The sequence below is a fragment of the Protopterus annectens genome, chromosome 3.part0, assembly GCF_019279795.1.
Source record: "Protopterus annectens isolate FY-2018-M chromosome 3.part0, PAN1.0, whole genome shotgun sequence".
Lineage (NCBI taxonomy): Eukaryota > Metazoa > Chordata > Ceratodontiformes > Protopteridae > Protopterus > Protopterus annectens.
In genome coordinates, this window is record NC_056731.1 from 541,200,213 (window position 1) to 541,224,985 (window position 24,773).

At 39.9% G+C, this 24,773-nt stretch overlaps 1 protein-coding gene across 20 annotated transcripts in view; it reads left to right on the top strand.

Annotated features, from left to right (window-relative positions):
• The window catches only part of CLASP2 (cytoplasmic linker associated protein 2), a 7,203,062-nt gene that overhangs the window by 5,657,724 nt on the left and 1,520,565 nt on the right, over positions 1-24,773 (top strand). For all 20 annotated transcript variants that reach the window (XM_044064956.1, XM_044064947.1, XM_044064955.1 and 17 more), the window contains one exon: positions 5,444-5,587. In XM_044064956.1, coding sequence (XP_043920891.1) covers positions 5,444-5,587 — 144 coding nt within the window. The remainder of the gene's footprint in view (positions 1-5,443; positions 5,588-24,773) is intronic.

Here is a 24,773-nt window from a genome sequence, read left to right on the forward strand (position 1 = left end):
GGGTGCAAGCTTAAATACAACTGCCCAGATGGCTTTTCTCATGCCAGACAAACAAAGGCAACTGACTTCTTACTTCAAAATGTTGGCAGCAAAGACCCAGTTATCTGCAAGAAAAATTCTGCAGGCTTTGGGCTTCATGGCATCCTGCATTCTGCTAATTCCATATGCCAGACTGCATATGAGGAAACTACACTGGTATCTAAAAAGTGTTTGGACTCAACATTGCCGCAGCCTGGAAACATTAATTACCCTCATTCCCTGCCTGCAACAGGAGTTTCGATGGTGGGCACAGGCTTGTCACCACAACAAGGGACAGCCATTCACTTTACCCACAGCCAGGCAGACACTAACAACGGATGCATCAGATTATGCCTGGGGGGCCCACATGGCAGGAAAATGTATTCAGGGCACATGGCCCGCAAGCCAGATGCATCTTCATATCAATCAAAAAGAGATGCTAGCTGTTCAGAATGCCATGACAGCTTTCAAGGATCTACTTCATCCAGTACAACTACTGATAAAGACGGACAATACTACAGTCATGTGGTACATAAACAAGCAGAGAGGCACACATTCCTACCCCCTCTGCAGACAAGCCATGACTTTGTGGGACACAGCATTGACTTAGCAAGTTCACCTGCAAGCACAATTCCTGCCAGGAAAAATAAATACTCTGGCAGACGAACTAAGCAGAAACCTCATGGATCCCCACGAGTGGAAACTGGATTCACAAGTCTTCAGCATGATAGCAAGGAAATGGGGATGCCAAGACATAGATCTATTTGCCTCCTCTCACAACTGCCAACTACAGAGATTCTGCACAAGGACTTATCATGAGCAAGCATGGAAAGCGGATGCTTTATCCTTCAGCTGGAAAAACGTAACAGTATATGCCTTTCCTCCACTGACTCTCCTCCCCAAGGTACTCCTAAAGGTCAGACAAGAGAAGCCAAAAATAATGCTGATTGCCCCACACTGGCCATGCCAGCACTGGTACCCAATCCTAAAGAACTTGTCTCAAGGTCCAGCCTGGACATTGCCTCAAATATTTCTCACTTACTGGCCCAACAAAACAATCAGATCTTGCACAGCCAACTCAGGACCTTAAATCTGGCAGCATGGCGGATAATGTAGCCATTCAGAACACTCCTCTCTCCAAAGCTGTGATGGATGTTATTTTGGAGGCCAGGAGACCCAGTACCAGAAAATCTTATGCAGAAAAATGGAAGAGATTCTGTGCTTGGAACCAGGAACAAGGAATTGACACGTTTGTACCAAATATTCCTCAGATTTTACAATACTTAACTGAGATGCTGGACAAAGGCCTATCCTTTTCATCAATTAAGATTCATGCCTCTGCCATTTCAGCCCATTACAATATGGAACCACCTATCTTTTCTCATCCTTTAATAAGGCAGTACCTTGGAGGGGCCAAAAACATAAGACCTCCAAGGAGAGCACCAATACCTGCATGGGACCTCAATTATGTCTTGGAAAAACTCACACTACCTCCTTTTGAGTCAGCCTCAACAGCTGATATAAAATTCCTATCCTGGAAAGCAGCTCTGCTCCTAGCAATAACCTCTGCAAGATGAGTCTCGGAGTTACAGGCACTCATGGCTGTGGAACCTTTTATCATTTTCCATCCAGACAGGGTTTCTCTGAGGACAAACCCAATATTTATGCCTAAGGTAGTGTCCAGTGTGGCCTTTAACCAAACCATTCACTTGCCTACCTTTTATCCAAATCCACAGAACAAAGGTGAGAGACTTCTGCATTCTTTGGACATACACAGACAGCTACGCTTCTACTTGGACAGAACTAAAGCTTTCAGAAAGACTGAGCAACGTTTAGTGGCATATGCTGCAGGATCACAAGGAAAGGCTATCTCAAAACAGACTATTTCAAAATGGATAGGCCATTGCATTCGTTTCTGCTACTCAGAGCATGGCAAATCAGTGCCTAAGGGCATTAGGCCACATTCACCCAGAGCAGCAGCCCATTCAGCAGCCTTCCTCAGAGGAGTACCAACCAAAGACATCTTAGGCAACTTGGAGTTCAGTGCACACTTTTACAAAGCACTACCACTTCCCTCTCTACTCTAAATCCAGAGCAGGCTTTGCCACTGCAGTTCTGCAGGGCCTCATAGCCTCTACTAATCCTATTTAGCCCAGCCACCCATCCTCAGCTTTGGGATTCAACCCAAGCGTAATGACTGCAACAGTGAAACACGATGAACATAGTACAGTTGTGTACCTACCATAAATGTAGATGTTCGAGTGTATTCACTGTTGCAATCCAGGTTACCCTCCCACCATCCCCCTTTCTTTTGCTGGGCCTTATCTGTACTTCTCTATTCTATACAAACTATGTGGTGTATTTGCTTGTAGATGAAGGAAATGTTTACTTTAGTGCATGCATGTTTATTGGCATAATTTATGTAGCCTACCCTTTTGGGGGGCACCTGACATCTGGGGCAAGAAAAACTGAAGAAAATTGTGTCAGCTGCATCTTTTATACCCCTGGCGCACTGACGTCAGGAAAGAGGTGACAGCAACCGACGCCAGACCAAGACTTTGGAATTCAGGCCAACTGCGGGTAGCCTGCGGAGTGCAACAGTGAATACACGCGAACATCTACATTTATGGTAGGTACACAAGTGTACTTTCTGGACCCAGATGCAGACCTTCTGACTCATACGTCCACAACACCCCACCCCTCCCTCCAAACCCTCAAATTGACAGTGTGGCTGCTCAGTTCCAAGTTTAGTCAGGCTTCATAATTTCATACTGACAGTGAAACATATCTTAGTATCTTTACACAAGGCTTCAACCAGGAAATTATATTCCAGTAAATGGAAGAGGTTCTCATAATGGGCCGCATCAAAAGACATTGATCCCTTCTCTGCCCCATTCAGCTGTATTCTTGAATTCCTGGCAGAGCATTTTCAACAGGGTTCCACTGCAGTTACTATTAAAGTCCAATTAGCTGCAATTTCTAGTTTTCATATGGGTGACTGGACTCCTAACTTGATGTCCCACAGATTGTGGAAAGCTTTCTTAAAAGGTACTTGCTTATTAAGACCTCCCATTAAAGAGCCCCTGTCACCATGGGATTCAAATTTTGTCCTATCATATTTAACTTTACCTCCATTTGAGCCCTCATCAACATATGATCTCAAATTTCTGTCATGGAAAACAATTTTATTAGTGGCCATTACTTCTGCAAGGAGAGTCTCAGAACTGCAAGCCCAATCAATCAAACCTCCTTACTTGATCTTCCATAAGGATAGCGTATCTCTTTGAACTATCCCTTCCTTTTTACCCAAAGTGTGTTCTCAAACTAATGTAAACCAAACTATTGAGCTGCAAGTGTTTTTCCCCAATCATGGCAACAAGGCAGAATACAAGCTACACCAATTAGATGTGCACAGACAACTCTGCATTTGTTTACACCAAGGATTTTACGAAATCTGACCAATTGTTTATTTCCTTTTCAGAAGCAAAAAAAGGTATGCCTTTTTCTAAGGTCACACTCTCAAACTGGCTGTCAAGTTGCATCACCTTTATCTATAGTACAAATAACAGAGCTACCTTTCAAGGTCAAGGGTCATTCTACAAGAGCCATAGCAACATCTTCTGCCTATCTAGCTAGACTATCAATGGACAGTATTTGTGCAGCTGCTACATGGGCAAGGCCCCATACCTTTGTCACTGATTACAAAGTGGATTTGGTCTCCAGGGACAGGACCTCCTTTGGTTCCACTGTACTGAAAAGTGTACTCCCATGAGCCACCCAGGAAATGTGGTGCTAGGGACGCTGTCCCAACCAGTAAGAATGAAGGCGAGATAGGACAGCATAATTTAAAGAAGTTATGTACTCACCATAATGTTCCATGTTTGTTCTTATGACCCTCCCACCTTCCCCCAGCCCAAGGGTTCTGGAGGACTTAGAGGTTCTTTTTTTCCTTAGGCAAGGAGATTCTCTGACTTTCTTTGTGATATTTATATTCTGCAATATGATACATGTAAACACATTATTATGGTTAGCAGCAAACAAGATCTGGGGGATTACACCACTGCAAGATGGGATAGGCGTTCAGCCATGAGCCAAGTGGAAGACTTCGAGCTTTAGTATTCGGCCGAGTCGGAGCCAAGGGTCAGCTCCGAACCCAACCAGTAAGAATGAAGGTGAGATGGACAACAAACATGGAACATTTTTTTTATTTTGCAGTGCTTGGTCCAGAATAAATAGAAATGGTTAAAGTTAAGAACTGCTGTTTCATTTACCTAACATACCCTTATATATTTGACAGGTTTCATTATTTTTAATTGTAATTGTTCCCACTGTCTGTAATTCTTATAATGTTGCTTACAGTGGTGTCTGCATCTCTCTCAAATTGTAAATGCAGCAATGTACTTGTTTGCTCGCAGTACTTCGTAGTACAATTTTATTTGTGTATGTGCCATTATTATACTTGCAGATTAGGGCATGTACACTGCTACATTCCTATGGAGGAAGAATGTCTCTCTTGGGGGTCAGTTTTTGCCTTACCAAAGTCTTTGTAGCAGGTGTGCAGGGGTGAGCAACTTGAAGGAGGATGGTGTTGTGGCTCCTATAGTGATCTGGCAGTGCATGCCAGCAACCAGGGTGAAGTTAACTGTAGTACGAATAACCTTATAGTCAGTATGACAAAGACAACCCTCTGGACAGCTGTTACTTTACTTCTGCATCAACATTCCCAATGCCTTTGGAATGAATGAGGATATCTGATTGGGAGAGGCTTGATCATCGGTATGGAAAGGTGGAAAAGAACACTGAAGTAAATAACACTTCACAAATGTATCAGCAGTCATTTTCTTGTGCAGTTTCAAACGCTTTTCCGTTTGCCATATAAAATCACGTTTCCCCCACAGCAACATTTTTGCTGCTATATGTTATCACCTTTGGTTATATCATAAGTGATTTTAAAATTTTTCTGCAAACTTTTGAAAATTATAAATTTCATGAGGTTAAATTTACATAAGTGGTGCAGCCTCCTGATAGGCAATAGTAGTTTGTTTTTGTATTTCTGTTTTTGCCATTCCTTCACATCACTTCAGCTGCATTTTTCTGATCTTTATTTGCAGATATTTTTGTTTATATGTGTGTTTTATTCCTCTGTTGTATTTCACTTAATGTTTGAAAAACAAATGCAGATGCTAGCATAGTACTGATTTTCTGTAAAATGTTGTTGCAGCTCAGACAGGACAAATGAAAATGGGAGCATCATCTGCTCATATATATTGTGTAATTTAACATTTAGCCTCTTTTGCAACCACTGTATTGCAGTCTGCATGTGTGAGTGACTTATTTGTTTTCATGACAGACACCTGATGAAGAACCTGGCTCTCCAAAAAAAAAAAAAACTTTATAGAATTCCTGATTTCATTTATGTCTGCAGGTGAAAGTTTCAATTCTGAAGTATATTGAGACATTGATCCAGCAAATGGACCCAGGAGATTTTGTTAATTCCAGTGAAACACGACTGGCTGTGTCACGTATTATAACTTGGACAACAGAACCCAAAAGTTCGGAAGTTAGAAAGGTATGCAGCTTAAAACTTAGATTTATTGATTTTTGATAACTTGTGTTCATTACTGAAATACTCTATAAACTTGTAGAGGATGCCTAAAACATAGTCAGCCAATCACATAGGCCTCATTCTACGCTTAAAGGGTACTAACTGTGCAGCTGCCTTTTTCTCAGCAGATTGGAAAATTCACCTACTTATGGAAACAACTTTCTCCAGTGTCCTCCTTGTGTTCAGTCCTTGTTGTCTATTACATTTCAGCTTAGAACCTGTTATCAGTTTTACTTGAGTCATAGAAATTCTTATTAGGGACCAGCATGGTATGATATTTGGCAGTTACTCATGCAGCATTTTTTAGTTAAGTATTAATAGTTATCAAACAATAGAACACAATGAAAAATAGTGAATGAATTAAGGAGAAAACATTCAGTGCAGAAGAACTAAGTATGACATGTCCAACCCTCTGTCCAGAATCTCTTGTGAAGTAATTAACTTAAAAATTGTTCAAATGTTAAGACTTCAGCAAAAAAGAACCACTGTTGATCCAGGGAAAAGCTTTGCTTCTTTTGCTAAACAAATCCATTTTCAATAACAAGGCAGTAAAAACTTCTTTTCAAGTATAAGACTTTCTCCATGCTTCCGACAGCCAGTTGCTGTTGTCCTAGCCGGCATCTCCAGCTTTAAGAGAGTTAAATCCCTCTCTGTGTAGGAGAATGTCTGACTTGCATCACTGCAGAGGCTACTGTCTCTTATTTCACGAGTGCGTGTTCTTTTGCACGTGGTCAGTGAGGTCTACCAACCTTCAGTGGCTTGGTGCATTCTGGTGTACCCCCATGTTTCTTGCCTGCTTCCTTCCTCTGAAGAACTGCAACAACATGTGGCTGGTTCAGCCCCCTCCTTTCCTGGATGGCCACAGTTGTCATCTCTGCCAGCTTTTAATCAAGCATAAGACTTTCAGCAAATTTTACCCTCAATATTCAGTTGTCAAACAGCAAAGGAACTGTAACATTTGTAATGGAAAGAAAAAATGTTCCCACTCATCGTATGTAATAGCATAGATGTCTCATCAGTTCGGCCTTGCAGTCATAATAACTGAATCAGTCTAGTTGCATGCAGACTCGTAGATACGGCCTAATTTCCTGCCCGACGAACACTTAGGGCCGGGTCGGACCGAGTAAGAAATCTTTCAACCGTAGATTTTTTGAGACATGCCGCGACGATCCGACTTCCCAAATTCACAAAACGAAAGATCAAGATGGACCGCGGGTCTCCGCCGTCGACCAAACTACGAGCTTTCAAGTGGCCGTGCCACACAAGCTAGCCGAGGTCAGAAAACTGGGCTTCAGTGGTTGAACGAGTCTCTTCATTACCCAAATTTTGGCTGCTCAGGCTAATCGGCTCCAAACAGCTGAAAGGTGGCCCGCCTTGAGGCCCTGATTTGCACGACACCATTCCCTGGATGTCTGCCACCTGGCACGTGTGCAGACTCAAAGGCAGCAGCCATGTCCATAAGGCTGATCTCTCAGGGCTTACTCAGCAGCCACATTTATCGCCATTCCATCTGTTAATAATTAGACTATCTCAACCTCTTCTAGTAAAGATCAAATACTACTTAGAAGAAGATTTAATTTGCCAAATCAGAGCTGTTCATTTACCTAGACAGGGGCCTCTCTCATTCTCAGAGAAGAGACTTGGCAGAGCTCTCGGTTTTGAGTTCTGACAGAGCAACTGATGAGATTCCAGCTGATGACCAGTCAGAGTGGGCAGAGCCCAATGAGGATTACATCTCTTGCCGATCAGATTCCAGAATCAGACATAACTGAGATTTCAGAGCTTCCAGAACCTTATATGCTATGCGAGAGCAGTTCCAATGCAGTGCAGGAGTAACCTTTTTCTCAGACCCAGAGGAGACCCCAGAATAGCAAAATACCTTTCTTTCAGACAGGCTCCTACTTTCCCGGCCTCCTGCAGACTGACAGCACAGGGATGGTTCCATAGATGTTCAGCTTTACCTCTGGCCCCCTCAGCCCTGGATGATGCTTTCAATGTCTACAGGTCCTCTCCAGATCATTGCCACCTTAACCAAATTCCCAAGTGCAATTTTGCAGGTTCCAGATAGGTATCACCAGTAGCAAGAATAGAAGTTAAACAACTATTCTTCAGAAAGGAGAAACTGTCATTAGACAGCTGGGATTCCTTTGTCAGCAAAGGTCATCACTTCAGCTAAAAGCTAAACTGTCACTCTACTCTCAGTAATAAATAGAGTTTAGCTATTTTAATTAATCTCAAGCAATCCACTAGTAAATCAATGATCCTTTAACTGGCTACTAATGAGGAGAAATGGTAGCCATAGAGTGCAATTTGATAAGAAAATGTGAAGAAATGCACTGGAGGTACACTTTCATCAGTTAAAATCAACCAAAGCTGATATGAATGCATGCATGGCATGACTAGACCATTTTCACCGGAGTGATAAGAAGAAAAGGCTAGATAGAAGAGCAAAAAGCAAACCAATGGGTTAAACCTGCTCAGGTTAGTGAAGATTATGGTGTTGAGTGGTTTAAAAAATTACCCAACGGTTATGCTTATGAAGTTAGGAAGAACCAGCCAAAATAAAGTAAAACTGAAGAAGATTGAAAAAAGGAAACAACCTGACACTACCAAAGAATTTAGAGGCAGGAACAGGCGCTCTGAGAGGCAGAAACCAATCTCTCAAAGAAGGCCACAACACACACTATACAGGCAATTGGCAGCCTAAGCAACAGAGGCCGGATGCTACTAGATCAAATAACACAACCAAACAGACACAATCCTCACACGCTACTCTGCCACTACAGCAACCTCAGAAGGAAAGTTACCTAGGAACAAAGAACTGGCACTAAGCATAACAAAATTTAGGGCAAAGACCAACCAAAAGAAACAACCCATCCCACTTCCCTACAAAAATTAGTCCAAACTGACAGAGCCAACCCACCTGCCCATCAAAAGAGTAAATCACAACAGGCAATTGCCAATCTGAAAAACTGAGAAACAGAGACTAGGTGCGCAAAGCAAGGAATAAAAGAGTGCCACCAGCAGAAAGAGACAAGAAAGGTGTTGGAGACCAATTTCCACCCAGTTAAAAGTAATTCTCGAAATAGCAGTCCCTTCATTCAAGATGCTGACCTTACAGCAACAACTCCCATGCTGAAGCTGAGTGTTATTGAACTCCCAGATCTCAAGGAGTGGTGTTCCACACGTCCCAATCTCGACCAAATCTCAGAAGCATGAATGCTCAGCCTTATCATCAGTAGACTATCTACAACTTCAGCAGCATCGATAAAAGGCTTATCATAGAATTCAGAGCTTCACAAAATCGAGAGCATCAGTAATACCGCCCAGACTACAGCGCACAGGAATCTAAAAGTATGGATACCAATTTCTAATCAGGCCATCAAAAGCATACAAACAAAAGCTGCTCAACACAAGATTACTTGCTACAAACTTCAAGCAACAACTACAAGCACTGACAAACAACACCTCTAAGATGAAACAACAAGGCTGATACAAAACTCATTCTGAGGACCTTCAGAGAAAAAGAATTGGACATTAAGGAAGGAATTGGACACAAACTCACAAGAAAACAAAAGAACTCCTCTCTTACTTTGCTCCAAACAAATGAACTCCCCTCACTAAAGATTGCCACCTACAGGACTTCAAATGATAATCATGCATGACGTACCCTTATCATGCGCCAATCAACACAGAAACCACAGTGAACCCCAAATCCCAACTAATCCTAACAGAAACAGCCTGGAACAGAAACCCACTAATCAACCCAAAACAAAATCCCTCCATGGTCATGCAAGGCAGAGGATCTCTGCCGGCAGGCTCCAGGCGAAAGCAGATGGGCACCAGCCCATGCATCACAACAGACGCCCAGATGTAGGATGGGGCCTGAACACCGGACAAATCAAAGACTCCTTAAGGATGGGGCTCAAATGCTCATGTACACATCAACCTAATTTGTTTGTTGGCAGTAAACCGGCAACCAAACAAAACCTAACACAATCAACTGCCAACACAAACGATAAGGATCAACTCACCACAGGGCCAGGGTTCATGCAAAAACAACAGGGCCTCAGTCATGTGGTCGTATGAAATGAACAGACAGGCCATCCACTACGGCATATCATATACAGTAGCAGACATTCCTGGCACATGTAGAAGAAAAAGACCTAGCAGACATACTACGGAGGAACTAACTGCCAGTTACAATGGAGAATGCCTCAGAGAAGAAAAACCATCCAAGACATCTCAAAAACCTGCTCAAGATCCTGGGAGACCGCCTCAATCACCAGCATCTGGGTACCCAGCACAAGAAGCATGGACCCACTAGCATGACCCACATTAGCATGGAAAATGGAAGCTGGAAAGGCATAACCACAAGCTGCTCTCACCACCAGCATGGACACTACTTCCCTTCAAGGAGCTGGAACCCAATAATAATCCTGATAGCTCCAAACTGGCCAAGACAACACTGCAAAAAACTGGAGGAGTGTCTCGAACCCATGGTGATTACCGTACTGAGCATGTGACAGCACTGTGAACAACTACAGCCAAAATTGCGTTAACTTAAACTCCGTGGAACAACTCTACAGCAAACATCACATAGCAGCAGCAAACAACACAAGACTGCGCAGAAAAAGAAAAGCACACATTCTTAAAGCAGACCTCAACAAGAAGGAACCAAGCTGGGCTTACCAGAAAAAAGAAGGAATTATAAAAAGGAATGAAAAAGAAAGATAGAAAGGTTATAAAAGTTAAATCTTAAGAGGGAAGGAGACCTGTGTTTCATTCAGGCCTGTCCTAGAACCTAGATCACATTACATCTTACACTTCCATGAAGCCAGATCCATCCATTTTTGATCCATTTGCTCATTACAGCTTTCAGGAGGAATGTTTCTCAGCATTTTACTCCAAGGAACCTCACGCACCTCAGCCTCATCACCAAACTGGGTGCTAGAAAAGTTGACACAAAGTACCAGCTTTCACCTTAAACAGCAGAAACTTAAACACCCTAAAAGGAAAAACTGCCTAAGACTGCGGCACCAGCAAGGAGGGTTTGCATGGAACAGGCCTTAATGCTTGCATTACTTAATAGGTTTCAGAACTACAGGCCTTAATGAGGACTAACGGTGTGATTTATGCCAATCTTCAGTGGTATCCAGAGTTCTATAAACCAGTCCATCCACTCTATGGCCTCCTTTGTGGTACCCGTATCTTCAGAGGAAACGAAATACTGCATACCTAAGAATACACAACCAAAACGGCTGCATAACTTGACAGAACATGAATAGAGACAAGATTGGATCAACTAGAAGCTAGAAAAAACTAAGAAAGACTGACCAACTTGAGGAAGGAAAAACCAAGGAAGATAGAAATAAAAATAATTTCCAGGAAAATCTCAAATTTGGATAATTATCTACGAAGATACCAAATTCTACCCCAAGAACAGCCACTACCACAGCACAATCCCAAGTTCTACAAGGGCAACAGCCACTACCACAGCCTTCTACTTGGGAGTGGCAACCAAAGGGCAACTTGGGACACACTTTGCCTCATTTGCATGGCATGTGCAGGAATTTGCCTATACAATTCTCCTCTATATTCCTAAAAACTGCTGCTGCTGCACTGATCCCTTTATCCTCCACCCCTATCACCACCTCCTCCTCCCTCCCTCCTCCTACCCTAGTTATCTATCCAGTTATGAGGACATAGTACTGCAGGCAAGGACATGGCCTACAGTGTATGTACTTGTCAGATGTCGATGTCTTGCAGTCAGGCCATCCTCCCTCCTTCCCTCTGGCTTCCCCTCCTTCCCCCCTCTGTGGTACTTGCTGGTGTTTACCCTCCTATGAAGCTGGTGTTGGGGTTTTATGCGTATATTTGTTTTATATAATGTACATGCTTATTATGTTTTTTACTTAACATTGGTATCTGAAAAAATTTTTAGCTTCAAGAGGGCTACCGTTATCTGGGGCAAGAAACACTGAGGGAAATGGGTTGCAAAGATGGCGGCGGATGCTGACCAACCGGAGACCAACAGAGATGACGCCGGGTGAAGCGCGACATCAGCTGACCGGGAACCGACTTTGATGAAGCCGACTGGAGGCTGCCTGACGACAGGACAACCCAGTTGTTATGACTGCAGATGCTATCCAGTTCGGACATCTACATTTATGGTAGGTACAAAACTGTACTTTCTACCAGACATGGAGCTAAGAAAGTTTTCAGCCAAGCAGTGCCAGCATTCTTTCTGACAACCGGTAGTCTCTCTCATGTTTTTGGGGGATTCAGTATTCTCTCTAAAATCTGTTTTGTTTTGTAATCCTGTTCTCAGGGAACTATATCAGGTGTTTGTTCTATAGTCAAGTTCAAATAAAACATGAAGATCAGTCTACAAATCTGAGGTACTGGTTTTTGCTGAGCACAACTGTGGTAAATAATTCTGATGAATCAGGTCTGATACACTCAATCAGACTTGATAACCTCTTTTTAGTACAGTTTTATTAGTAGGCTTGGCATAAAATTAGCTAACCTACAGTTTTCATGTTGGATATGACTGAAGAAAGATATTTATCAAAAACAAAGGTATTCATACTGACTGTAGATTTAAAAGGAGATAATCTTCCCAAACTGCAAAATAAGAATGAGATCAATTCTTAACGTTTCATTTCAGTACAGTAATCTTAACAGAATAGAAGAGTTAAATAAGCTATATAGCTTGGCTTTTTTTTTATTTATTTTAAATCTAGATGGGTGTACTGTGATGTAAAGGAATGTTTGTTTCCAATATCAGCAAGCTGGTACATCTTTTGAAAGTCAGACATACTCCCCTCATGTTTTCTAACTTTCCTACCTGGAGACAAGCTAGTTGGATGAGTGTTAGTTTCCTGACAGCAGTAAAAAAGCAGGAGCTATTTCATGAATCTAGTTTTGTTGGTTATTTAGAAATGTATTCTCAGTAAATGGCACATACACTTACCATACCTCTCAACCTCTTAGAGCAAGAAATCTGGACAAAGGCATAAATAAAAGTGGGACAAAGGCCGAATAATAGGGATAATTTTTAAATATTTATCTTACAAACTTAGAAAGTTGATAGAGTATCAGGCTTTACATTAGCATGAATTTTCGGAAGGGTATAGTCTGAAACTCAAATCTTTCTCATTATTTTCTAGCTTCACTCTAATGATTTGCCAGTAATTTGCCAGAAAACTGCATTTTTTTTAAAAACAGACCAAAATATGAGGCAAAAATCTAGACATCCTGCAGAAATCTGTACAGTTGAGAGGTATGAGTCACTTACGCAACAATCTGTTAGCAAGATTTTTAGTTAAGATTCTTCTTTCATCCTGTTTTGTGAATGAGAAGTATCGTGAGTTGGCAATGTATTATTGTTGCTGCACTTGATGTTTTATTTCTGTTCAATTTAAGTTTTTCAAAACGTTTACATTTAGTTGGATTTCTGGTCAGGCTAGGGATGATGTGAGACGTGTCTCCTTGCAGCCCAACCCCCCAAGTTTTAAAGTGAATTAATACTTTTAAAAAAGTCTCAGCATAGTGCTAGCCTTGCCTTCATCCTTTCCTTCCCTCAGTTGGCAAGAATAAGGAAAATCCCAGCTTAAGGCTATTACTGTCAGCCAGAAGCTGCTACATGGTGAATCCTCCTCATAGAGAGGGGGATACTGTCATCAGGACATAACATCCTTTCTCTGCCTTACTGTATTTTATCTCGCACCACTCTTTCTCATTATTTTTTCTTACTTTCCCTACCCCTTCTTTTTATTTTCTCTGAATGCCTGCTAATTTCATCTCTTTCCATGTTTATGTTATCTATTCTTCATTCTTTCATTGTCACTTTTTTACATCTACCTCTTTTATAATGCTCTTTCTAATTATCTTACTCCTTCTCCAACCCTCATCATTTTAATTACTGCTAAAATGTAATGCTTTGTTCTTGTAAATCTGTTTTTATGCATAAGTTATTGTCTTTGTTATTATTATCAGTTTTGTTTTTACTGTACTGGATTTTTCCCCCAGGCCACTGCTGAAAAGGGGTTATTAGTTGCCCATTTGGACTTTTCTGGAAAACAAATGCAAATTAATAAAAAATTAATGTGTACATGATTGTTATTTTTTTCTGTGCTACTCACTGTTAGCCTCACCTCATTGCATCCTCTTTTACAGACTGTCTCAAAAAAAATATTGTGTTTGTTTCCAGGAGGTGATATGGTCTTCTGAGTGTTTCCAGAATGTGAAATGCTTTACTGAATTAAGTATATATCGTGTTGCATGTTGATATATGTCTTCTATAGTCGCTATTGTGATATCACCTGTTGTGCAGTATTCATTTATGTTCATTACCTTTTTTTTTTCTCTTATGTATGTGTGTTCAACTTTATATGGCATTTTTGTTCATCTGTATACTGATTGTTACTTTTTCGGAACTTTTTCACCCAGACCTCCAATGAAGAGAGTTTTCCAACCCAGTCAGTCTTTCCCAGTAAGTAAATAAGTAAATTAATTGAGAAAATCTCAACATCATTGCAGGAACTGGAAACATTTTTCAATTAAGAGTGATTAGGGCCCTGACAAGATACAAGTGCTCTGCTGAAACAAGGAAGAGGCACCTGGATTTCCAACCCTCAATTTGGTTATTTAGTACTAATTGGACTTTTACGCTTCTGTGGCCATCTCAGATTAAATTTCATCTTGGCGGAGCATTGATTTTGTATTCCTTAGAACGCAGAAATAAGGGCAAGACCGTCTTCATATGGGGGAATATTCACCTGATGCTCTAAACTCATTTGATCATATCATGGCTGTCCAGCGTATTGGGGCATTTTTGCTACAGAAGGTGTTAGAGCCTTTTCCCCAATTCAAAAGAATACCAGTCCACAAAAAAAATCCACATTTCTGTTACAGCATAATAGCAGAGTTCTCATCTTCCTAGTTTAAGAATTCTGGACAAATCCAAGAATAATGGAAGGAAAAAGGATCAAAATCGGGGACAATTTTTAAGTATTGCTCTAATTCCCTTAAATGTTAATAGAGCAGCAAGTTTTGCTTCAGTTTGAAGTCTTTAAACAATAGGAATAATTTAACGGTAATGCCTGGCATTATTGACCTGTTGAAATCCTCAGTGATTTACCGGAAAATCAAAATATTTATGAAAGATAAGAAAAAGTAAGCCACATCAGGGACATTCTGCAAGATCAAAGATAGCTGAGAGGTATGTATCAGAGTTTGCCTTAATCTGTAAGATGTTTTTCTTGTTTTGATCTGAGAGTGTTGCGCAGAAACCCCAAAGATATGCATTTTGTAACAAAGTCCATAATGACATTTCTACTAATCTGATAATTTTGCAGCTTTGCTGACTGACCCTATACCTTCTATGGTTGTTAATCTGAGTGACAAATCTCAGTTTTTAAAAAGAGAACAATATTTTAATAGCCATTTTAAGTATGTTGCGAGTCATTCCTTAACAACACATATGTTGTTTTCTCTACAAACAGGGATTTCACTCTTTTGTTACTATGTATGCCTCAGTTTTTGGATGGTGTGTGGCTTGCAGGCATCCTGGAAACAGCACACTTTTCTTTGTGAAAGCAGATTTTTTGTGGCTTAGCTTTTTTCTGTTACTTTTTACAGTGTCCTTAATGCTATCAATGATTCCAATATGAATGACAATTTTGTACATTGCTTTAGGATATGTATGAAGTCTAGCCTCTGTTATTTTCTTCTGTATTATCCTATATTTTTCTGATACGATTTGTGAACAGCGCAGTTTGTTTCTTGAGCAGGTTATTCATCTTTAGCTCCACGCTGCCCTTTCTGTACTGCACAGGCCACATTGTTTGACTGCGGTGTGGTAGAGTGGTTCAGAACAATTAAAGGGTCGACTGGATTCAAGTCAGGCAGCCCCTTAAGTGGCAGAGATTGCAGTAGAGGTTTTACGTTAAATGAGTATTGAAAGAGCAGACTAAGGGTCAAACACATGGCCCTGATAGGATACCTTTAGAAGTTTGTTTATGGACCGAAGCAACATTTTTTGTAAACTCTGTGCTGTTGGCTATCCCTGTCTTTTCTGTATGCATATCCTTCCCATCCCGTAGACAAGACTTTATCGCTGTCATCCTGAAACAGGTGGATTTTTTTTAATTTATTTATTTTTTTATAAACAGTTTTATTTATTCATTACATTAATTGATAATATGAACTTAGCCATACTAACAATGAAAACAAATCACAGTAGCACTTTACAGTATTGTATACTTGCGTTAATGATACAGTTTCCATCATAACATTTGCACATACTAGTAAGCTTTTTATTTCCTATCAACCTATTTTAGTTATCTGTTTGACCATTATTTTGTATAACTTGTTCCTAAATGCACTATTTATTCTTACGAAAATTACTTCCTCCATATTTTAATGATCAAAAAGTCTAGATCTTTTATTTCCTTTGCAGTATTCAGTACTTAATTTATAGCTGGTTTAGTCATTGTTAATCATTTTTGTGCAGTTGCTTTTTTGGCTGCTCGTAACATTAAACTTAAGGCCTTACTATGTTTCTACAGTTCTACATAATCTGGAAATGATACTCCCTTACATAGGAGAGCATTGCACCCCCCCCCCATGTGATGTCCTCCCTGGTAAGATCAGAACATAAATCAGTCTTGTTCAGTGTAATTATAAGACCAGATACCACATCAACCTCAAAACACTTAAGAATTTTTCAAAGATAAATTAGATCCTACTTAGGTGATAGTATAAGAAGTTTCAAAGCCTCCTTCGAACGCAGACAATATGGACTCGTATGCAGAGGTGTACATCAATGCTCTGTATAACCACTTAAGCAGTTGTATAGAATCAGCTGAATCTGTCCAGATTAAAATCAGGTCTTGCTGAAAAAAGCCACCCAGGTGGACCCCTAGTATAAACAAGCTATACAACAAGAGTAAGAAACTAATGTCCAAGAACAAGAAGGAACGGTCTCGGCAGAGGCAGAAGTCCCACTCTAGCTTAAACAAACAAATCAGAGATCTTGTGATGTCCTGTAAAGCTAATTACGAAGCAAAAATAGCCTCCCTGTCTAAGGATAATCGCAAGGCTTTCTATAACTGCATCCGAAAACTAAAAGGGAATACCCAGCTATGCGCTGAACTGATTGTGGATGGCACCACCCGTATTCAACCAGAGGTAATATCCAACCTGCTATCTGACAGATTTGAAGCAAGCTTCACCCCTCTATCCCCTCCAGTCACCCCTCAAAGTATACCTAGCACCATTCCTCAGCCTATTATCTCAAGAGAGTAGGTCATTTCAGTGCTTTCCAAGGCCAAAAACACAGAGTCATTGGGACCAGCCAGCATCCCAGGTTGCCTTTTAAACAACTTAAAAGGTGACTTGGCAGATTTACTTGGATCCCTGTTTAACCACAGACTGCGAACTGGTTGTATTCTGGTGGAATGGAAGACAACCGTAGTAATTTATCTACACAAAATCATCGACCAATCCTGGGAATTATAGGCCGACAAGATAATCTCCATACTCTGGACCCAGTCCAGTTCAGGTTCATTAAAGGCAGATCATGCCTGTTAATCATGGTCGACTTCTTTGAGAAAGTCACCAAGGCCCTGGATGAGGGAAAGGCAGTGCATACTGCCTATCTTGACTTAGTAAATTTGACACAATCCCCCACTCAGGTATTATAGAAAAACGTTTCCAGTTGGGAATTAACCCGTACATTACCGTATGTCTCACCGATAGGACACATTCTGTCAAAGTGGGTGACTTCAGCTTTAGCAAAAGACTAGTCACCAGTTGCATCCCATAGGGTTCTGTGCTGGGCCCTTTACAGTTCTTAATTTATTTCTCAGAAGTCCAGGCAAACTTGGACAGCCTGTGGCTGACCAAGTTCACAGATTATTGCAAATTGGGAGCAATCACTGAGTCCCCCAGTGATGTTAATATACTGCAGACAGGGTCAAAGCAGACAAATGATTGGTGCCAATGCCACAGATTAAAGCTAAATGCAAAAAAATGCATTATTATTCCCTTAGGAAAATCTGACATTCCTGCTAATTACCTTATAGGCAACCCCCCCCCTCCCAGGTGTTGACCCAGTGGTACATGATCTGGGTACTTGGGTTGATAGCAGTCTGAACTTTGACTGCAACGTATCCACACTAGTAAGGAAATTCTTTTTTGTGGCACATCTTATAAGTAAAGGCATCACATCTAGATCTAAGGATGTTATAATTCCATTATTCTCAGCCCTCATCAGACCAATAATTGTGTATATGTATAATGCTACATTTTGCATGTACCTCACCAGACACCTGCAGCAATTGGAGAGACTACAGAAGTTTTTCACTAATAAATTATAGGGTACACAAAACAAGTCTTGCTTAGAAAGACTGAAAGCCTGTCACTGTATTCTGTCTTCTACAGGTTGCTAAGGGGTGACCTGTGCTTGGCTTACAGGGTAGCCTCTGACCCAGTCTTGATGGAAATGTTACATATTCATACATCAAACTGCAGGAGGGTCACTCGCTCCAGGAATCCTAACTTAGCCTCTGACAAGAACAGGTCATGCTGGAGAGAGAGACCTACATTTCCCAGAGACTGCCACTTCTCTGTGACCAGCTTCCAGTTCATGTGAAACAAAGGCCCTCCTTGACCCTCTTCATATCCAACCTAAATCAATGGATGGGTGATCACAAATTCACTCCTGGGGTGGCACCCATGTCCCTTCTGGACAGAAGAAATTTGTATCAACTACCATAAACCTTTAACTCTGTGAACTTCACTTAACTAACCACTGACAGTTGGGGCAACTCAGGATAAATATCGCCAGACTTGTAAGGGCTCTAGGGCCATTAGCCTAGTAACTTCATATGAACACAATAGCATAATCTCCCTACTTAATATATTATGTTCCCATTACAGTTGTGTCAGGACATTCTGTAGGTAGTCATTGCATTCAAATACCTCCACACATTCTCAAAAATGTGTTCTCACTGTGCTTTGTCATTTACTTGAAGGAAGATCATCTGAAGCCTACTTGCTGCAGTCATCATGCCATCTGTTATAGCTCTCTACAGCTGAAGTTCCTCCTCTCATTCCACAGTGCACCAGATTGAGTTTATCCTTTTCTACAGTTAGGGTGCAGCTCTGTCTTGGGTAAAATTAGTTAGCTTTTTCTATACTGGATTTTCTGCATGGAAGGGGGAAGATGGGTGGGTGGGTTTGTTGAAATGGGCAGCCACAGAACAATGCAGATGCTACATTATGGCAAGTATATAAATTTCATATCTTACATGATCCAGTCTTTCTTCTTCAGTGTTGGGTCAGAATCTCTAGCTGCTATTCCTGGGTGAGTTAATGACATAATTCCACAGAGGATGGTGCTTGTGAAGGTCAACCTGGATCTGAAGAAGACTTTTACAGTGTCTTGCAGAGATGAACTTTGATTCTAATGTAACTAATTTCTGTTGCCATCATACATCATTAATCTTAAGCATCAGTTTATACGTATTGATCCCATAAGTGCAATTTATTTATGTGGACTTTTGGTGTTGATGAGCACTGTGAAATGGGTCCTGCATTCACATACTTATTCTTTGGGAGATCCAGAGAACTGAGTATAATTCCTTGCACTTCAGTGCAAGGAGTGGTTGTTTTGGTGTATTAGCAGGCTAGAAAACCATTATTGCCTGTTCTTGAAATGTTTGTATGTTTAAAAAAAATGAAAAACAGAGCTAATAATGAAGTGGAGAATGGACCATGGAAGACCCCTTTAGGAAGGATACAAGATGGAAAAATACAAGTTGCTTTTTCATACCCATTCAACTCACCATCTGGACCTATAAAGAAAAATGTGAGGATGATGTCAGAAAGGAGGGCAGGAAGACATAGGAGATGGAAAATATGGACTAGGCTAAAAAGGAATACTGGTTGGCAGCTTCAAGCATGCCATACAGTTCATCTACCACACTACATGTCTGCAGGTGGCTCGAATAATATCTTAACTAGCCAGGTATATCAGCAAGTGCCAGACATGAAAAACACTTTATACTATATACAATTACAAGGCATAAAACTGTTATTAAAAAGCCATTTCATTATGTAGATAATATAGACAGGAAACAAAAAAAATGAAAGATTTAAACCATTACAAGGAGAATATTGTTTATCCTGTTAGAATGTTAAAGAGAACTTTAGATAATTTTCAGATGGAGACTAATATTCAGTATAATACAGCAGAGGGGTGTAACAATAATTTGGATACCCTGGATACATTCACTACCGATGTTAATAACGAATAGGATTGCCCAAAGTTGAAAAGATCAGAGAGATTAGTGGCCAAATCCCCCTCACCCACAAGGCCATGCCTAAATCCCAGATTTCAGCAACAGATGAGCTGGCATTGGCCAAACAACAAAGGAAACGGGAAGGGGAGAAGGTGGTAATTGGCCAGGATGAAGATGGAATTGTACTCTCTCATGATTAATTATTTATAATTTCAGTAACATGTCTATTTGACCACTTTAATCATGTAAGGGTTATTAATTTGTTCAAACACTGCCCTTTAATGTGGCTGATTCCTTGTTGAAACTGAAGTTATTCACAAGGAAACTGAATTTTGCAGGTTTTGTTAATGATGATAGTGAAGAAAGGTCAGTGGTTAAATCTATTTATAAGAAAAAAAAAGTATATTTAATTCACCTGCACACCCCTGAATTCAGTTTTTTGAGAAAGCTTGCAGTAAAGCTTATTATACATTAATGAATGACCATAGGCATATTAAAAAAGTGGAATCTCAATACAAATGAGAGGGATATTCGTAATTTTTTTAAGCATGATAGATGTATATGTGTTATATGTCCAGATAAAGGTGGAGGTGCAGTGATTGTTGATTCAGCTCAATACTTAACAGCTGTGTCAGAACTGTTACATGATATTAACACCTATGTTACTTCTTCATGAAATGAAATTCACATTGCTTATCATAAGGTAGATTTACATCTTGAGGAACTGTTACTGGAAGGTAGTATCGATGAGGAAGAATATAATTATTTAGTGATTAGGAAGCCCTTGATTCCAATATTTTTTGTCATACTGGAAGTACATAACAGCCTGTACCTTTTAAAATACAGGCTAGTTGTTTCAGAAAAATCCTTCAAAATATACCCCATAGACAATTTTATTGATGAGAAATTGAAACAGTTTTTTTTTTAAATCAAAATCCCATAGGCATACCCCACTTATGTATCGATAATATACATTTTCTTACAATAGATGTTATAGATTTATTAACCTCCATACTAAGATCTGAGAGTCTAGATTTATTTTTTGAAAGCTTAATGGACTATAATTTTTTTTCAGGTTGAAAAATTAGTTGTTTTCGATAATATTTCTTTATCTTTTTTGAAGGTGAGTGTTTCAAACAGATCAAGGGGGGTGGTTATGGTAGCTGTTTGTGCCCCTTTGTACGTGAATTTCATTTTACTGGCATGTGAAAAGCTTCACGTGTTCAACTCTAGTTACTACAAGTACTGTAAACTATATTTACGTTATTTGGACAATATTTTTATCATTTGGATGAACACGAGGTCTGGCAGAGGAGTTTGTGAATTTTGTATACAATTCTACCTCCTTTTGCACGTTTACATGGAATTTCACCAGTAACGACATTAATGATTTGGATAGATTGGATATAAAACCTCCCTGTCTTATATTAACCAATGTTTATAGGAAATCAACATTCAGTAAGTTTTATACCTTTATTGTAATAGTTGCCACCCTATTGGACATAACAAAGTTTAGTTAAAGAACCAGCTGACCAACAACTCCTTTTAATCTTCAAACCCAACAAGTCCATAGGGAAAAGTCTCTATTGTCACTCTGTTCCCACCTCCTGGAACAACCTCCCTCACTGCATCAGGTCTATTCAAAATCCCAGCAACTTCAAACTTGCTTTAAAAGAATATTTGCTCAGTACCAGGATTTGTACTTGCCAAGACCCAACTTAAATCTTCTTCTTCTACACCTGTCCCCCCCTCATCTACCTTTCCCTATTTCATCACTTTATTCTTCCTTTTTCCCTACGCTAAAGTATCCTTCCTGCATTTCTCTTCTATTGATCATTTACTCATTCTCTTAGTGGCCTCCACTTTAATCCTAATTCTGTACCTACCACTTATAACATAATATTTCTTGACTATATATTTGTTACCAAGATTGTTTTGCTTTCCTACCATGTATCAACGAAAACTTTATTTTTCTTCTATGTATAATATTGTGCATTTTTTAATTTCTGTCTTGATTAATTTTGTACTTCACTGTAATGTTTTGTTTATTGTGTTGGAGCTTTTCTGCTCGGGTATCTGCTGAAAAAGGACCCTTGGCCCAGCCAGTCTAACCCGGTTAACAGAAGGCAAATAAATAATAAATAAAATAAAAGAACAATTCATCCAGATTGCTAGGATGACTTCACAACACGAAGATGTGGAAGTGGAACTTAGCTGGAACATTTTTTTTTAAGGATAGAGGTTATCCAGATAAATTTACTAGAGATATTAGTAATTCTTTATGTATGAATTGGGATTGGTACTTTTCCATTATCAGGGCAACGCCTGCAATGAGCACTTGTAATCTTAGTACACAGTCGGAATGATCTAACAGCTGCTGCCGATGTGGGGTACCACACACACTTATTTTCCTGACAGATTTACAGTTGTTATTTCCTGCACCTGCTTTTTAGTTTCACTGCTTGTATGAGGTTTGATTAATCGCCTTTAAAAGAAAAATAGTGTCATTGCTGGGACTTATCGATTGAAGGTAGTCTGTCTTTTAAAGATATCTTCATTGAAATCGATCTATGCACATGTTTTAAATGGGTTCTTACCAGTTCGTCGAAACTTCAGCAGTTCGAACACCATATGTTCAAACTGTGAAGTTCGAAAACTGATTATTGCAAAGCCCGCGGAACACCGAATTCTTTCCCAGGGAAAGAATTTGGTGGGCCATTTCTGTGGCTTCGCTATTTTCAGCACTGTGGTGGAAAGTTACGGGTCAGGTTCAGGTAAGTGTGCGATTGTGTGAACATTAGGGTTAGGGAGCGGGTTAGGTGAGTTAGGGTTAGGGCGCAGGTGAGGTGGGTGTGCGATAGTAACAGACTTTAGGGTTAGGGCAGGATAGGTGAGTTAGGGTTAGGGTGCGGGTCAGGTGAGAGTGCAATAGTGACGGACCTTAGGGTTTGAGTTAAGGTAAGTGGATAGATAGTAGTGTATGTACAGTTTAGTGTAGGGTTAGATGTAGGATTTTAAGTGTATGTGTGTGGATTGCTGTTTTTTTGGTGTGCTTGTGTTGTGTGTTTCTTGGAACAGCGATTTTTTTTTCCCTGGGGAAAAAAAATCTCTGTTCTAAGCCTTCAATGGTTTTGCACTTCGATGTTAGAAGTTCGAACATATGGTGTTCGAACTTCTGCCGTTTTGTTGAAGTGATATAGACCGGTTGTAAATGTCTAGTGGGTTGTGCAGAGTACAGTATGACTCAGTATGCAATGAAAATCTGCCACTGCACTCACTACCAGAAGCAGTATTTGGTTACATACCAGTCTGGAATCCGGGACTATGAATGTAATACCAGGAAAAAGCAGTGGATTAGTTAATGTATTTATCCAGCTGGAGATGACAGTGGACAGATGCGCTGTGTCTTTTTTAAACTGGATAACAGTGGTATAGAAATCTTTATTTAAATATGTCAGATATGCAGTGCACTTTGGAGAACTGTTCTTTGTGATTGTTTTTCTGAGCCTGGCTTTATTATTGCATTTTTGATGGGTATTTTTACCTTGTCTATGCCAAGGTGTACTAAAATGTGTGTAGTCAGGCATAATCCAGCATGATTCGTTTCAAAATGCATCTCAGCAGCCCCTGATTTACATTTATTTTACTTCAGAAAATATATAAAGTGACATTCTCTTTATTCTGCCAGTGTTTGGAGTTAATAGTAGTATTGTTTTAGAAATATCCCCAGTTGTCCAGGTCTTTTTTCTAATTCTGTCCCTGATTGGTTGAGACTTATGCATTTCAATATAAAATTAAGGGTTGTAAACGTCACACGGTTTCTATACCGCGGTCACACAAAAAAAAAGTTCATGAGATAGTGGTTGCTGGTTTTTCTTGTATCCTTATTGAGGACTGAAAATTAAATGGCTTACACCCAAGTTTCACTATTAAAAGCCATACCAGTACTGGCATTCACCGCATATGACAACGCTGTTCTGATGAAGCATTTTTTCCCCAAAAGGAATATTTCCATGAGTATGTATATGTAACAACAGTGCTGTACTGTAATATATAAATATATTCACGAGTCATCCAATTAGAAAACATGTGAAAAAGTGTGTTCATGTATTGAACTGAGTTACAGATATTGCATGAAGTCTTTGTAACTGACTGCCTTCTTTACAAGTGCTCATTACTACTGTTGCCCCGATAATAGAAAAGTACCTTGGGATTCTAGATATAAACTCCTGTTAGGAAGTGGCAGTATGTTGATAGTGGAGATACACTGCAGAATTGTGGTAGGGTTCTTATTATTGAATATAATGAATGTGCGCAGAAAATTACAGAGATCTTTAATAAAAACTGGTACATCGTCAATACATGTCCCAGCTTGACTGACCTTGTGAGGGATAAACCATTGTGTGTCTTTAAAACTTCTCCTGACATGAAACAATGCTTAGAACAGGTACACAACTAGTAATACCAAGAGGAATGTAGGAATGAGTACATGTGGAGAGGGGGTAAACAATGACCACACATTTTAGTGAAAGATGAAATTACTATCAGTAATGGCCTTAATAGTAAAATTAGATTGTTAAGGGAAATTGTAAAATCACTGGGGTGGTTTATATTGCAATCTCTAAGGGTTGTAATTGTTTTTATGTTGGAAAAACTGAACGTCCCTTATCTAAAAGAATTTATAAAATGAAAACAATGAATTTTAATAATGCTCTGTTCAAACACTCATTAAGTTTTAAAGGAATTTATTTTTTTAAATTTGGCATATTTGAAAAAGTTGTATATGATCCAAGGGGAGGTGATTGGGAACACGCTTGGAACCTTTTGAGGCAATTAAA